The 16,649-nt window shown below is 39.7% G+C and overlaps 1 protein-coding gene across 5 annotated transcripts in view; it reads left to right on the top strand.

Annotated features, from left to right (window-relative positions):
* cep192 (centrosomal protein 192) overlaps positions 1–16,649 on the top strand; it is a 39,271-nt gene that overhangs the window by 19,689 nt on the left and 2,933 nt on the right. For 2 of the 5 annotated variants that reach the window (XM_073871907.1, XM_073871906.1), the window contains exons 21-47: positions 120–297; positions 486–1,218; positions 1,437–1,585; positions 1,700–1,930; positions 2,063–2,188; positions 3,518–3,661; positions 3,736–3,799; positions 3,880–4,019; positions 4,143–4,235; positions 4,430–4,548; positions 4,658–4,843; positions 4,924–5,014; positions 5,116–5,295; positions 6,605–6,865; positions 7,010–7,131; positions 8,922–9,031; positions 9,152–9,314; positions 10,406–10,572; positions 10,701–10,824; positions 10,909–11,014; positions 13,167–13,371; positions 14,106–14,187; positions 14,271–14,361; positions 14,550–14,669; positions 14,827–14,936; positions 15,108–15,237; positions 15,780–15,838. In XM_073871907.1, coding sequence (XP_073728008.1) covers positions 120–297; positions 486–1,218; positions 1,437–1,585; positions 1,700–1,930; positions 2,063–2,188; positions 3,518–3,661; positions 3,736–3,799; positions 3,880–4,019; positions 4,143–4,235; positions 4,430–4,548; positions 4,658–4,843; positions 4,924–5,014; positions 5,116–5,295; positions 6,605–6,865; positions 7,010–7,131; positions 8,922–9,031; positions 9,152–9,314; positions 10,406–10,572; positions 10,701–10,824; positions 10,909–11,014; positions 13,167–13,371; positions 14,106–14,187; positions 14,271–14,361; positions 14,550–14,669; positions 14,827–14,936; positions 15,108–15,237; positions 15,780–15,838 — 4,284 coding nt within the window. The remainder of the gene's footprint in view (positions 1–119; positions 298–485; positions 1,219–1,436; positions 1,586–1,699; positions 1,931–2,062; positions 2,189–3,517; positions 3,662–3,735; positions 3,800–3,879; positions 4,020–4,142; positions 4,236–4,429; positions 4,549–4,657; positions 4,844–4,923; positions 5,015–5,115; positions 5,296–6,604; positions 6,866–7,009; positions 7,132–8,921; positions 9,032–9,151; positions 9,315–10,405; positions 10,573–10,700; positions 10,825–10,908; positions 11,015–13,166; positions 13,372–14,105; positions 14,188–14,270; positions 14,362–14,549; positions 14,670–14,826; positions 14,937–15,107; positions 15,238–15,779; positions 15,839–16,649) is intronic. The other 3 variants (XM_073871908.1, XM_073871909.1, XM_073871910.1) reach the window with 3 other exon arrangements.

Below are 16,649 nucleotides of genomic sequence, written 5' to 3'. Positions count from 1 at the left end.
ATTGTTAACTAGTTGTCCAATAAGGTGATTGCAAATAGCTCTGTATGTTCAGTTAATGTTGATTTGTAAAGCTAGATGGAATGCATCATTAATCCAGTTCTTGATAATCTGATATCAAGTTATTTGTTCAGCAATAGTGAGATGTCTCCGTGCTCACCCAGCCGTGATAAGAGTCCGAGGAGTCCGGGTGGAGATCCTGTTTCTCCTCAATCTCATTGTTCAAGCCCATCTCTCAGCAGACTTACTTATCTCTCCATCAATGACAACACCTGCATGCCCACTCCTGACCATCACAAGGTGAGTGCTACAGACCTTTTTTTTGTTTGTTTTTGATTGCTTGGCAGGTTGTTTGTGGGCTTGTAATGAAATGTACAAAATATCTTTCAAATGTTCTTTATGCTGCTGAGCATGCACTGTGTTATATAGTCAAAATGATGCAAGTACATTGAACAGCTTGGCTCTAACCCTTCTCTCTGCCTTTCCAGAAAAACACCTCCATGGCTCTAAGCACCACTATTATCAGAGCAAGCCCGACACCTCCAGTGGAGCCGTTTGAAAATGGAAATGCTTTAAGTTTTCCAAAAAGTCCAGAACCTCTTTCCCATGCTGAAATTCCAGGTTTGACTCAAAAGACCTCAGAGCTGGGCTCACGCAATGACAGTGACTTTAATAAAGGCTATGGAAATGGTTACGCTAAAGACAACCGCCATTCTGAACCTGGGCAAAGGTTGTATCCTCAAGGGGAGTCTGGGTACTTGAGCAATCTGAACATTCAGCATCCACCTGGAACCTCTGTAGAGCAACGGTTGCCTCACGTCTTGGGATCTGGATCTCATTTTGGCATCCCAGATGATTTGACCTATGGGGCACCCAGAAGCTACAGTTCCCAGGGTGCCCTACCCTCCACTGTGCCTAACTTTCTAACGGGACATTCACTCTTTGGTTCTCAGCAGACACCGCAATATCTGAGCTCAGAGGGACCTTTGCATACTCCGGCCTATCAGTTAGGTGGGCCGTCTGGTTTGTATGGAGTATCGGCTGGAATGCCTGGTGCAAACCCTCCGATGGGTCATATGCATGTACCTGGTGCATCAAGTCTTCAGTCTGCTTATATGAACGCTGGTCAGCAGCATCATCCTCCTCAGTATCCGGTTGGAAAGGCTTATGGGCAACATAGTGTTGGGTCATGGGCTGCTCGAGACCTTGCAGACCTTAGAAGTGAGTGCACTGTTTTTGATAATGTACATGACCCTCTAGTTATAATGAAGCTGCTGTCTAAATATTTTTTATTAATACCTTTCTTATCTGTTTGGATGAACCCTAATATGTGCGTCCTCATATCAACACTGCTGCTTGTAATCATTCAACAAATCTTGGAAAATTTAAAAGAGTTTCTGCACTTTCTTTACTATTTATTATTTTCTCTCACACTTTAGCTCAAGTGGTTGTTCCTAATGAGTTGAAGTTTCCCAGTGCCTGCTGTGTGGGCATTGCTTCTCAGACGTCACTAAACATATTCAACCCTTCTGAGCGCTGGCAACAAGTTTCCATCTCTGTCACAAGCCTGTCCATAGATGGAGAGAAGGTAAAAAAAAATGTATAAAAAAGAAAGATTGAAATTTTTGTGAAGCAAGCTTTTTAGTTTTCAGAATTGTTTGTGCATAATTTGTAGTTACAAATAATACTCATTGCCTCACAGGTGGAGTCTCTGCCATTCCAGTGGCTGATAGTCAAGAATAAGACTATAATCGGGCCCAAATGTACAGAGGAGCAGAAGGTGTTGTTTATAGCTCCTAAGGCTGGGCTTTATCAATGTACTCTTAGTGTTTCATCTTGGCCTGCATCTGCAGAGACTGAGACTGTGGCACACGCTGAAGTCTTTGCCAAGAAAGTGGTGCTAATAGCCATCGCTGAAAACCCTGCCATAGAGGTGAGGTTTAAAAGTGCATAGAATTGTTTATAAGCTTTTATTTGTGAGTCATAAGTGTTTTTCCATTAATGATTATTTTAGACATTCTATTTACCCATTTCTTTAATGACACACGTTTTTTTTTTTTAATAGGTGGATGTTGGAAAGACGGGCTGTTTGGATTTCGGGGACCTGGCGGTGGGCTGTGCCAAGTCCTTGCCACTCAAACTGGTCAACAGGACTCATGCTACTGTGCCAATCCGACTGGTTATCAGTGCGGTCAGTGAGATATCATGCATTTGGTTTTGGAAAATGTTTAAACTGCAGTTTGAGTCTTTTGGGGTGTTTTCAAACCTGTAGACTGTTTGTTTTATTTCGAAATTGTGATTAAATTTGTTTCCATTGAATTTTCTTTTTGGTTCGGATTTTAGTTTTATTCACAAATTTTGATCTATTTTAAAACTTGTGAATAAAACTCGCATTAGATTAAAGTGTCCCCTCATTGGTTAGAATGCACTCATGTATGTTACTGGACTCCGATCGTGTCTCATCTGTCAGACAACAGCTGTGGGTTTCTTTATAGTGGTTTTTAATTATTTAGGTTGCACTCATTTTAGCCTTGATTGTGTTGAATCGTGCCCGAGCGCGATTGTCCCCATTCCCCCACAGACTTGCACCTCTGCAACCGGGTTTGGTTAAATAAAGTGTAAGTGCGCCCTTAAAGGGGTCATTGTTAGATTTTTTTTAAAGATCCCCAGGGTGCGTATGTGAAGTTTTAGCTCAAAATACCTCACAGATTATTTATTATAGCATTTTAAAATGGACACTTTGTAGGTGAGTAAATATGTGCAGTTTTAAATGCAAATGAGTTGATGAAATGCAAACACTGACTGCAATAATGGTGTTTTGTTGAAATTGAAACTCAATTGTGCTGTCAATATTTTTTTCTCTCCCTTTCTGTGCACTAAATGGCAGAGCTGTGATTGGGTAGTGAAGATTAAAGGGTGGTAATATAATAAGATACTCTTCTGACATCACAAGGGGAGCCAAGTTTCAATGACCTATTATTTCACATGTTTGCAGAGAATGGTTTACCAAAACTAAGTTACTGGGTTGTTCTTTTTTTTACATTTTTTAGGTTGATTAAATCACTGAAGACCCAATTGTAGCACTTAAACATGGAAAAAGTCAGATTTTTATGTTATGTCCCCTTTTAATCACTGAGTGAGTTCTCTCGTCTGAGACAACTTGTAAATGTTTGTATTGTTATGCATCTGTATTTGCGAAATTTAGCTGCAGCTTACACACCATTACCCGTCACATTCAGAGTGGTTTGTTGGTCCGTTGGGTTGGATTGTGGTCTCACCACAAGCAGACAGCTCTAGAGTTTGTTTGCAGTTGTGCCGAGACTACCTCGTTCGGGTGATCGTGAACCGATTGTTTTAGTGCGGGCGTGATTGTCGTGTTTACATACCTAAACAAACCAAACCCAGGTAGAAAATGTACCAGGTTCCAAAACGAACACTCATAGAAACATCAAACTTTATTACAGAGATGAAACATTCAGCCTTGTATTTGTTGTAATGTTTAATCTTCTTTCTCCTGTAGAATGCCTCAGCATGGCATTGTTTCAGCCTATCTAAAAGCCCAGTTGCCATGACCACAGATGTTTCCCTTCATTCTGGCTCGAACCTGACCTCGCATTCAACTTCATCAGTTATAAACCATGTACTGCATGCCAGTTATGCAGAGGTAAAGGATTTTCTTTCTACAAATGTTTTTTTTTTGTGCGAAGTGGATTTTTAAATACCTCATGCCTTCCTCAGAATCAAGAAAGCTTTTTGGTCTGGGTTCATTTCAACGCTCCCCAGAAGTACATTTCAAGTTCAGGTATGTATACAAACCAAAACCATGCCATGTTTGACCATGCAATCTCGATTTACATTTAGTCTGCTCTCTGTTTGATGCAGGCGAGTTGGGGCCGGCTGATGAATACAGTGCTCGGGTTGATGTTGAGGTGGACAGTCCAGGCCCCAGTCATGTGATCCATAGCGTAGCTTTGAGGGCGAGGTCCGGCACTCCCAGAGTGCACGCACCCAAAGACTTACAGGTAATGGATCACACCTAAGTCACACCCTGACTTTGGTGTTTCCAATGTGGAAACCTAATAATAAAACTATGGGTCATCTTTATAGTTGTTATTCTATCATTTAATGTATAAATGTCTGTACAGGCGGTGTATCTTCAAGCTCCTTTGGGTCAGACAGCTAAGCAGACACTTCCATTAAAGAACGCAGGCAACATTGACGTTCTGCTCAGGCTAAAGGTACCTCATATTTCAGTTTTACGTTCTCAAACTCATACTGACACTAAATACACTTTAAATTGATAAGTCGCATCAGGTTTCATGACTACTGCATTAAACTGTAATATTATGATTTCATTATATCCATTCCGTGTCTCTTAGCCTTTGCAGTGCTTTCTGACAAATGTTTTATTGTGTTTTCGACTGATTGACAGAGTAATGATGGTGATGGCTGCTTTACGGTGAAACCAGAAGAACTGACTCTGAGAGCCGGAGATGAACAGTCTGTTGTGGTCTCGTTCACTGCTCAGGGTACACAGAAACATAGGGAGAGGTATGTTCATCCGTGTAGATTTTGTTGACCTTGTTTATTTTGTTTTTTTCACACTTGAGTAATAAACACACGTATTTGCAAGTTCACATGATGTTACTTCTCTTCTCAGCATGTTGACAATTCTGGTTCTGCCTGGTGGACCGCAGTACGAGGTGTCCATGACCGGAGAAATTGTCCAGGGGGTTTCTGGAAAGATGGCATCCCCGTCTGCTGTATTACCACAGGCCGAAGTCCCACCCATCCTCTCCAACAAACAATTCATGGCGTGGGGAGGGGTTACACTGGGCAGAGCTGTGTAAGTACACACAGCTATTCAAAAAGGTGCTTTAGATATGTAAAAATGCAGGTGAAATAAATGTGGTCATTGCTTTGTAGGCAACAGAAACTGGTCCTAAGGAATAACTCCCCTGCTACTTCACAGCAACTCAGACTTCTCATCAGGGGTCAAGATCAAGACTGTTTCCAGGTCAGATTTCTCCAACTCTCACTTGTTATAAAGCACCAATGGAAAACTCAATTGCACATCTATATATCCCTTTTTTCTTATTTTTCTTCTCATATCTTCAGCTGCAAAGTTCATTCGGCCCAGAGGAGCGCCTGACACGTAACCGAGAGCTGTTAATTAAGCCTAAAGAGGATATTACCATTCATCTACTATTTGCTCCCACCCGTGTTGCCTCCATGCTGGCCAAACTGGAGATCAAGCAGTCTGCTGCACGTGCTTCCCAGCCTGGTGTCAAGTTCACTGTGAGTAGTATGAACAAAGCTTCATGAATTGTTAATATAAACACATGTGATTTGCATCAGGTGTGACATTGAGCGTCTCATTGGGTTCCATGTTTTAGAAAAAATTTGAACGAACTGAAAGTTGAGTTGTCTAACAAATCTGTATTAGAGACATTTCAAGGTTATATACACATTTATGCATCATGTATCTTTTGAAGAGGTTCCCATTTCACATTTTTTTGTGCGCGCAAATACTTCATTTCAAATGTAGATGTGCGCTCAAATAGGGTGCCGCAGCCAGTTGAACATTTTCAAAATGGTGCGCCCAAAACAGGGTTCCCACAGGTCCTTGAAAATTTGTGAATCTAGGGAAAAAAATTCAAGGCCCTGGGAAGTTTTTGAAAATATTCATGCATAGATACAGGTTATTGAAAGTGCTTTAATCTATTTTATGCAAGAAGTTTTCTGGAAAAAAGGCATATTATTCCCTGTGTAGTATAGGATGATATCATAAAATTCTAAACTTTAGCACATGTGCTAAACTGTTCGCTTCAAATGCTTATATCTTCTGTAAGCGAATGTTGATTCATACCAAAATGCTTTTTTGCATAGTTGTGTTTGGCACATGAAAATGTCTCGGGTTACATATGTAACTGTTGTTCCCTGGGAAGGGAAAGAGACGCTGCGTCTCCCTTCCTGCGACCCTTTGGAAACCCCGTCTTTGGAAATATTTCAGATAGCGATATACTTCTTGGCTTCCGAATCGCCCTTTGTCGTAAAGCCTCTCATTGGTTGAATTTGATGTACACAGAGACACACTTACCCCTGGAGGCGTCCCCAAAGTGTCACCGCAGTGACGCAGCGCAAGTTCCCTCAAAAGGAAACTGTAACAATGTATCCTAAAATGTAACACGATGTAACCTTGCTCTCACTTGAAATGTGTCCCCACTTTAAGTCCTTGAATTTGAAAGTATTGGACCTGGAAAGTCCTTGAAAGGTCCTTGAATTTGAAGTTAGCTAAGGTGTGGGAACCCTCTCAAAAGCACATAGGAAAGGATGAGAGCGACACAGTTGTGTTTTCTCTGTGGTTTTAGATGTGAAATGTGAACCGCTCCTTAAACTGTTCTCTTAAAATCTCAGACTTTTAATACAGTTTCAAAACCTACATGGTTTGCATCATGTTTGTCAAAACTGGACTGCAAGTGGGTTGTAAGCAACTAAGGGGTTTTAGAATGGAGTCAGATACACCATAACCAAAAACAGTGTTTTTTGCTACCTGTATGAACAACACCATTATGTGTTTTAACATAAACATGGATTATGCTTTCAGATCCCTCTGTCAGGTTATGGTGGCACCAGTAATGTGATCCTGGAGGAGCTGAGGAAGCGTTCTGACGGCTATGTGGCCACGCTGAGCGGAGTGCAGGAAGGCCGTGTCAGTAAGCTTTGTGTCTGTGTGAGGAACACTGGTTCACGCGCTGCCTTTGTGAAAGCTTTACCCTACAGTGATCTTCAAAATCGGACCGTCATGGATTCAACTATCATCAGCCTGTCCCCTTCACAGTTCGTTCTGAAGGAGAGAACACAGGAGGTGAGAGAAGTGCATCTTTCAATTGTTCACATTTACTTAAAAATGACTTGTCTACGCATTAACTTTTATCTTGCTGTTTGGATTGTTATTCTCTCACTGCTTTTTAGTTTGAACTTTGAAGATTTATCAGTGCTGTGTCTACAGGTGATCACAATAGCGATGAAGGCTTCACGCAGAGAGCAGGCTCTCTGTCAGTCTGGCGCAGCTCTTCTTGCCACCATCTGTCTCTTCTGTGGTGATGAAGTCTCTCGACAGCAATTCAGAAAGTTAGTGACGAACTTCTCAACTGTAAATATGCATGACTGATTTAAAAAAAAGTTTTGCTTATGTTCTGATTAAAGGGCACCTATTATGCAAAATCCACTTTTACAAGGTATTTGAACATTCATGTGTGTTGGCAGTGTGTGAACACAATAACCCTACAGTGAGAAAAATCCACCCTCTACTTATTTTTAAACTCCATTTAATTAAACTGTTTTATTAGACATGCTGTATTGATTTTGTCATTAATGTGATGTCACACTAATGAAGCTCCGCTCACAGCCACTGACTGACTTGTTCATTTTTCCCAAAAGCTTTTCTAAATGTTGTGTTGGTATGTTGTTGCACTAATCCGCCTAAAAATACTTGCATTTCAGACTATATTCATAGCGCCCAATGTCTGTTGGTAAGGTTGTGAGTGCAGTAGGTTATTTGCATTCAAAGTTACACGCATGACAAGCACTCCCACCCAAATAGGCGCATTTTGGACATGCTATAATACATTATATGTGGGGTATTTTGAGCTGAAACTTCAGGCATTTTCAAGACACACCTGAGACTTGTTAGCCTGGGTGCCAGCCCATCTTAGCCCCGCCCACAAGATTTTGTAAACGGGAAGATGGGTCTGGGGTTTCTACGTTGAGGAGCTACTATTTTAGGACAAATGCTGGTCGAACCAATCAAATTGTGAGGGCGGGCTTTATACGGTGATGGACAGATAATCAACAGTAACGTAATGAACCACGTCACCAAAGAGCGCGTGTGTTGAATGGCTGCCGCTGTAGAGTTCAGATGTGTGGATTCTGACATTGAGTCTGTACTAAAAGATATCGACAGAGCATTGATTTTAAAAGAGGAACAGAGAAACGCGAGCAGGGCATTTGTTGATGTCCTATTTGGCAAAAGTTGGTCGCAACTGAAATGGCTAACGTTATCACGGCGATGCAACTCAGCGTGCACGACGAGATGGATATAATTAGCGGTCGTTGCCAGCTTCTTCTCGGAAGCCCGGAATCGTGGTTGAGTGGAGGGACATGCTAGGCTCCAATATTTTCAAGCAAACGTAATGGCTATCGCCGTGGATGAAGTTCACCTAACGTACAAATGGTAAGAGATAGTCTTACTCTATGACTTAGTAAATACTTCATGTTGTGATATAAACGAAATGTTGTAAACATAATAGGTGTTGATGTACATTCGCTAACTCGGTATAATCACAATGTTAGTGTCATTGTAGCGAATAACTACCAGTTCGGTCAGGCTGCAAAGACGTAATTTCAACATGCGTTACACACTCGGTTGCTCTGATTGGTCGTAGGTCTATCCAATTGAGTGCAGAGGCATATTTCGGTTGAGACACGCCTCATAATTATAGCTCAATGGAGCGGTATCAGACTCAAATTCTGACTAGAATTGAGTATGGCAACGTCAGGCTAGAGACTTGTGTGACATCTTGTAAAATGGGCATAATAGGTGCTTTTTAAAACCAACATAGAAATGAACTTGTCAGCAAAAATTGTTTCTGATGTACAAGTTAAGGCCCAATCCCATTTCTCTGTCTTACCCCTACCCCTTAGTTTTGCATGTTCACGTGAGAGTAAGGACCAATTGGGATAGCCCTTTCGCTCTCGTGAACATGCAAAACTAAGGGGTAGGGGGTAGGGGTAAGACAGAGAAATGGGATTGGGCCTTAGTGTGGATTTGATCTATTACAAGAATGCAGTTTATTTTTAAACTTTGTGCTATGCTAAAACATAATGTCATTTTGTATTTTCTTCTGGTATTTTTATCAAAGGTTACTACAAATCAAACCAGAAGCAGGAATGAAAGTCCTGTCTGAAAACAGTTTGTTGAAGAATATCCTCTTTGACGAAACATTTTTAGGAGAGGAGCAGGTTCAGGAAGGTAAGAGGACAATCTGCTGGTATGGAAACTTATATATTTCTAGTTAGATGTCTTCAGTTTTCTCACAGTTTCCTTATAAGCTGAACAGAGTAACCTCACTGAGTTATTGGTTTGTTTCAGCCTATGATCTGCCTCAGCGGCCAAATGAAGCTCAGATTTTCTATGGCAACATGAGCAAGGTGATGTTGTCCTTGTTTGGTACTTTGGAAACATCAGACTCTGGAGAGAGCGACTATATGGAGTCCATCAGACCTACACAACGGCACACTTCTGAATCAGACAGGTATAGGTCATCAGAGTATACTTCATTTATAAATAAATGCTCAAACAGCGTATTTGTGTTATGAATATGAAGGAAAATGCCACAGTTTTTCAATATTCTACTTTACTGAGTTTGAGCGAGAGGGGGAGTGATGACGTTACTGCACCCAAGGTCGAAGTGCTGCAAACTAAATGCTCTTCCACCATACAATACAATACAATATAGTTCTAATTTTTTATCCGCTTAAAAAATTGCCACATTTTATTTTGTGCCACCATACTTACTCGTGTAACTACTCATGTAACAGTCCTTAAATAGGGAAAACATGGTGGCTTCTAAATGCATCCCTGTTTGGATCCTAAGGAGTGAATGGGGCTAGGCTAAATGCTAACACATTCACGACATGCTGTACAAAGATTAAAGGTGACATAGAATGATTGAACGGGGTATTTATCCTTGTTCTGTGATCTGACATGTAGACAAAATTTTTTTGTTTGGGTCTGTAATGCCTTAGAAGCTTCCTAAAAACCTCTCTCAGATAGCTCTATTAGGGTGGGGGATTTTAAACAAGTGGTTTTGCACCAATTTGGCTCCCCCTACTGGCTTTTTTTGCAATCTCATTACTGATTGGCTGACTTTGCTGCCACTCAAAAAATGTAGCCAATTATTTTAAAGTGGAGGGGCAGTGAGATGCCTGTGATGTCATAAGCATCAGTTTTTCAGATTGGGCCGTTTTCTGGCTGACATTTCTAAAAGAGGAATTTCTATTCTATTCGAGACTGAGATGTTTAACATGTCTAACACTTTTTGTATGTTTGTGAATGCGAGTAGACTACCAGTATTCAACAAAGACAAGGTAAAAATGGTTTTTCATTTTCTGTCCCCTTTAAGTGCACGCATTAGACGAATTAATATAAACCAAACTTTTTTCACTCTAAGTTGAGGTAAGAACATAGTAAAATATTGAAAAACGGTGGTGTTTTCCTTTAAGACATTCTTTTACTTTTTAATTGATATCCAGACTATTGTTTAAAAAAGTTGCCAGAAACTTTTCAATGTGGTATTTTAAAGTTTGTGTCCAATTTCAAAATGCTTATGAAGTTAATGTGTAGTTTACAATACAGTGGTTTGGGCTCGTCGGGCCGTTACATCAGTAATGTTTCCCTGGACGTGCTACCAGTCAAAGGTCCTCCGTTAAGCCCAACAGAACCTGTGCCGAAGCTGGAGAACACCTGGAGCATCAAACCTGATCAGCTGGTCCTCACCGCACCCACAATCAGTAAGAGTCATCTGCAAACTGCAGGAATTTAATCTATTGAAAGTCTCTGCATGTCTGGTGTTATACATTCGATGGGTGCAGAGGTTTAAAAGCAGTCAAAAACCTTTGATCTGATTGGTTGTTTGCAGATGGTGTTGCTGACACCAGGCATGTACAAATCCTGAACCGCTCAAACAGAGAGCTAAGCTTTGAGCTGTCCTGGCCTGCACATTGCCTGACTATAACTCCACAGCACGGCATCATTGAACCCCAGTATGAGATTCATATTTATACACACAGTACAGTGCACTTTTTTTAAAACATATTTTTATTGCTAAAACCATTTTGTCTTTTCAGGAGCCACTTGCAAATCCTAATCAGCCCCAATCCATCCTTGGCAAGCAGATCCTCTATGCTGCCCTGGAGTGGACAGATCTATGTACAGTGTGATAATCAACAGACGGTACTTGTTTCCTATGTTCATCGAACATGACACAAAATGCTGCAGGAAGTAATGCGTTTTTAAAAAATGTTCTGGATTGAACACTAGTTGTCAGTTAACTGAGGGACGAGGTATATGATGTCCTGTGGATGTTTAAAAACAAGCAAACTTTAACATTTGCTGTTACATAATTGGGCTGTACAAGAAGGCAGAAATGTATAGTTTGTTTTCTAGATTTAAAAATAAAAGCTCAAAACTTTATTCAATTATATACTTGCCGAAATGTTATTAGGACTGTAGTCTTAACCCAATCTTTAGACAGTTTTCTAATGTCTTTGAATGTGTATAATGAAAATTAGACATTGTCAGGACTGCAATTTAATAATTGAAGGTAACTTTGCTTTGGTTTAGATTATTCAATGACTAGGCCTTGGTTATATTAAGACATTTAAGCAATTTTTTGAAACGTACCTTCCAAAAAACTTTACTGGTGTGCATCTTGAGACAGTGACACTGATATATGTTAAGTCTTTCGCCGCCATTGACGAGATAACTCGTCAATTAAGAGAAAACGCTTCCCTGCCAATGACGAGAATTTCTGGCTTTCTGCAATACTGCTTTTATCCACCAGGTGGATGGATTATACAACCCAGAAGTAAAGCCTCACGTGAAAGAGAAAGAACTCCGTGTATGTTTTAAAGATTGCTCTGCATCTGATCTCTATCAAAAGTCCTTCACAAAAATTGATTTATCTCAGCTTTTTGCCCAAAATTTAGTGTTTTTGAAGTAACCTACCCATATTTGAGAGGTGATATAAAGATATATTGTTTGTTAATATATTTAAAGAAGAAAAATTTCTGGAAGGCATAAAATTTTTGTGAAAATCATGAAAAATGCTGGCGCTGGCTGGCAACTTTTTTAAAAACGCTGGCGGGGAAAGAGTTAAGATACGTCAGTGTAAGATGTTTTTAAATGAAGCCAGCTCAAACATGCATTTTAGTCTGTGATTAGAATAAGCCCTGTCTGGGAAATAACCCCTAAATGTCAAACCTGATGGAACTCTCATACAGTAGCATTGGCTTAGAGATTGATCTGTATCTTTTCAAGGTCGTAGGTTTGCTTTAAATACTGGATGGGGGGGGTTAAGTGTACATGTGTTTTAATTAATTATTCTATAAATATGGGGGGGGGGTTCTTTCCCTCATCTCCAAGGGAAACTATGCCCCTGTCCTTAAAGGAATATTCAATTTTCCAGATAATTTACTCACCACCATGTCATCCAAAATGTTGATGTCTTTCTTTGTTCAGTCCAGAAGAAATTATGTTTTTTGAGGAAAACATTGCAGGATTTTTTTCATTTTAATGGACTTTAATGGACACCAACACTTAACGCTTAACTCAACACGTAACAGTTTTTTATTTAACGGAGTTTCAAAGGACTATAAACGATCCCAAACGAGGCATAAGGGTCTAATCTAGCGAAACGATTGTCATTTTTGACAAGAAAAATAAAAAATATGCTCTTTTAAACCACAACTTTTCGTCTAGATCCGGTCCAGCGCGACCTAACGTAAATGCGTAGTGACGTAGAGAGGTCACGTGTTAGATTTGTGGACCATTATAAACAATAAACTGACACAAAGACATTAATTAGTTTTATTCAACATACAACAACATAGGAACGGTCCTCTTTCAACACACTTGTAAACACTGGGGTAGAGTTTCACGTTCGTCTTCTGTGACCTCTTGACGTCATGACGTATTGCGTGGGGTCACGCTGGCGCATCACGACCGGATCCAGACCAGAAGTTGTGGTTTAAAAGTGCATATTTTTTATTTTTCTTGTCAAAAATGACAATCGTTTTGCTAGATAAGACACTTATGCCTCGTTTGGGATCGTTTATAGTCCTTTGAAACTCTGTTGAAAAAAAACTGTTAAGTGTATTACAACGGCCTTAAATTTAAACAAGTATTAAATGTTGGGCTCTATTAAAGTCCATTAAAATGAGAAAAATCCTGCAATGTTTTCCTCAAAAAACATAATTTCTTCTGGACTGAACAAAGAAAGACATCAACATTTTGGATGACATGGTGGTGAGTAAATTATCTGGATTTTTCTTTTAAGAAAATGGAATAATCCTTTAACGTCCATTGTTTTGCTCTTCCTCCACAGTCCATTAAAGTGCAGATCCGACAGGATCTGGCCATGGATGTGTCTGCTGCTAGTGCTACAGATCGATCTCTGTGCCCTTTGCCCCCTCAAGCTGCGACCCCCACTGTACCAGGACAGAAACCCCAGAGCAGCAGCAACCAACCTCAGGTTGAGATTAAAAACCGAACACTGGTCTTCCCTCCTACTGCCTCTGGAGAGTCATCAGGTAGCTAAAATTAATTTAGTTAAAGGTGCTGTTGAATGTAAAATTGTATTTTATCTAGGCATAGATGAATAATAATAGTTTTGTACATGGTAGTGACATCATGAGCCTCAACACTATTGTTTCCTTCTCCTTATGGAAAACAAGTCAATCTCAACATGACACCAACTGTGACGTTACAGTCATGATGTACGCCCCCAAATTAAATTAATTACAATGGTTTTATCATTGTAACAACAAAGTTGCGAGTGCCGAGTTAGCACAATAGACTGAAGTTCTTCTATTGGCGTTACAGTTAAGTTTTGCAGGTCAATACTGAAAAAAACACAAACTTACCACTCAGAAACGTCCACTAACAATCTTCGAACAATTGATTATTCCTCAAATGCCGTATCTTCGTCTGATACAGGCTCAAACATAAAGTCTGTTGACATACACACAGAACTACTGAACTGCTCTGAGAAACAGCCAATCAGAGCAGAGCTCAATATTATTATTCATGATCCTTTCAAATAAGGTAATAATAGACCATTTCATTCTGAGGGCAAATCCTAGGGTTGTAAATGGACATGTGAGACCATCTATGGATCATTTTTGCACTTGATAAAGCCTTTTATGTAGATATCGGAGAACAATGAACAACAATTATTTGGCACCTTTAACAACACAATCTAATTAATTTTAGAGACGTTACAATATTATTTTTTTAATTGTTTGTTGCTTTTTTACTATTGCAGAATGTTGTCTGGAGGTGGAGAATCATGGAGAGGAGGTCAGGTGGTACCTCTCTTCTTTTGCTCCTCCGTATGTCAAGGGTGTTGGCATGTAAGCTAAATTTTAAATCTCTAAATTCTCAAAGATTTATTGGTTTTGATCATGTTGGGGTTTTTTTGTTAGGGTGTGGATAGCAGCGGAGATGTTTATCGCGCCACATACTCTGCCTTCAGATGTGAAAAAGTGTCTGGGACTCTGGGGATTCAAGAGAGGTTGAAGGTCTGTGTCGCATATCAATCATTATTTGTATTTTTTTGTAATGATGGCTAGACTATAGAAAATTGGTTGCCTGTGACAACAGCCAATTATAAACTTCCTTTTTGGATTTTGAAAACGTCCTGCTGTGTATACACTATTCACTATTATTGTTTTTTATCTAGAACATTTTGTTAAATTTTTCTATTCAGGTGCCGTTCACTTTCCTACCTCGTGACAGGGGGGATTATGCCCAGTTTTGGGATTTAGAGTGTCACCCAGCAGCCAAACCCCAGCACAAGAGCCGTGTCCGCTTCCAGCTTTGTGGCACTGTACGTTTATGATGCATACTCCATCATGTGTTGGCTAAAAGTGCTATTATCATATCTGAAATATAGATATAGTCTGGAGGGGAAAATGTATATGCAGAGCTGATATTGGTATTCATAGTCATTCACTGTATTCATGTAGTTGTGTGTCTGTTTGTAGGGCATAAATGCAGATGAGGAAGCCAGCGTTAAAGAAAATTGCTCACTTGTTAAAACAGACATTGCTGTGAAAAACAGGAAGAGACTGGATTCTGCAGGCTCAAAAACAGGGTAAGAGTGCATGTTTTACCCTCATACTATCCCTCTGCATATCATTTAACCAGAGCTTTAGTTTTATAGGTCATAATGACTGAGATTAAATGCAAATGCATTATATCCAGTGTGGTATATTGATGGGTAAGATATTTAAATGCTGTTCTCTCATTGTCATGTGGCATGCAGGTCCCAGACTGAGACCCAGAAGAGGGGTGTGTACGCACCCCAAAGCCTGTATACATTTCCTGCAACACGTGTGGGCTCCACCAGCACACTGAAGGTTAACTTCAGAAATAACTCCTCCAACACACATGAGGTGAGGCCACATGACTCAAAAACATGACATTTTGTATGGCTACACATCAATGAACAATAGGAAGATGATACTTTTATCAAATGTGAAGTTGTCTGAAACATTGAAGCACTTTGATTAACAAATTCAGAAATGTTTGTGTGCGTGTTTGATTGGCAGTGCTGTATAACACAAATGGGAGCAAATTTTCACCAAAACCCTGCATAATTTGAGCATGTATTGTTTTTATATTTAAACTGAAATACAGTAACACTAAACCATACTATTATAACAAAATGGTCCACACATAACCATATATCAGATAACAGTCTCTAATAAAGAAAACACACCCACCTGCTATGTGATGCTTTAAATTCAACATGCAATATTTTTAGTCCTTTAAATGATCAACTATAAATATATTCAGGTCATGTCACCTCACGTTGTTGTTTTTGTTGTTGTTAACTGTGTTATTGCATGTGATTGTGAACGTGTGGAGTGATTTCATTGCTGCTGCTGTATGTGTGGCATGAGACTTACTTTGAGCTTTTCTAATTGACTTACAGCTAAAATTCATAAGTCCTAAAGAGCCTTTCCACATCAAGCATTCAAATTATTCATTAAGGTAAGTTACCTTCTTTCTCTTGTGCTCTTAAATTTGTATGTCTGTATTTTTCTTAAGTCAATTTAATAATTAAATGCAAGTTGAGATTTTGACACTTTGATGTCACTTCCTGCTGCCAATGACTGACAAAGGCTCTGATTGAGCTCATCCGCAGGTATAATTATACTGGTAGTTTGTGTTGATCTGTCTGCCAGTGCTTTTTCTGTGAGTTGCAACATAATCTGATGCATGTTAACACACACATCAGTCTTGTCTTGTCTTAAGAAGCACTATTTATTAGATTCACGATTTTACATTTCCTTTGGGGTTTGTACCTTTTGCATATCGTTAACATGTACTAGTACACACCAAAGTAAACAATGACGTGAAGTTTCGTCTCCAACGTAAATCTCTTTTCTTGGACTAAAACAAACACACCGGTTGTAGGCAACAGTTTACTTCCTGGGATTGGGGATGTAGACAAGACCGACATTATCATAATTCCTCCTGCTTCAGACTCGCAGCCTGTAAGTTAACTCCTGTTAGCATTGCGTTGTGAGCGAATCTTTCAAACATGGTAAGTAGCGTCACATTTCCAGCTGATTTCAGATGTATTCAGGCAAATCACAATGTACAAATTAGCTGGCCAATCAGGGAAACCGAGCTTTTCAAATCTGTGCGTTTTAGAAAGGGAGAGAAATCTGGAGCTACAAAAATGTACGGTATGTGGAAAATGTGTTTTTTTTTAACCATAAACCACGTGAACACGTTGTATTACACCAAATACACAAAATAACGTTTTTTTAGCAATAAAATAGGTACCGGAAGCTAG

Source organism: Misgurnus anguillicaudatus, chromosome 10 (genome assembly GCF_027580225.2).
Source record: "Misgurnus anguillicaudatus chromosome 10, ASM2758022v2, whole genome shotgun sequence".
Lineage (NCBI taxonomy): Eukaryota > Metazoa > Chordata > Actinopteri > Cypriniformes > Cobitidae > Misgurnus > Misgurnus anguillicaudatus.
Note: the sequence above shows the minus strand (reverse complement) of the source record. Positions and strands in the feature narration are given on the sequence as shown.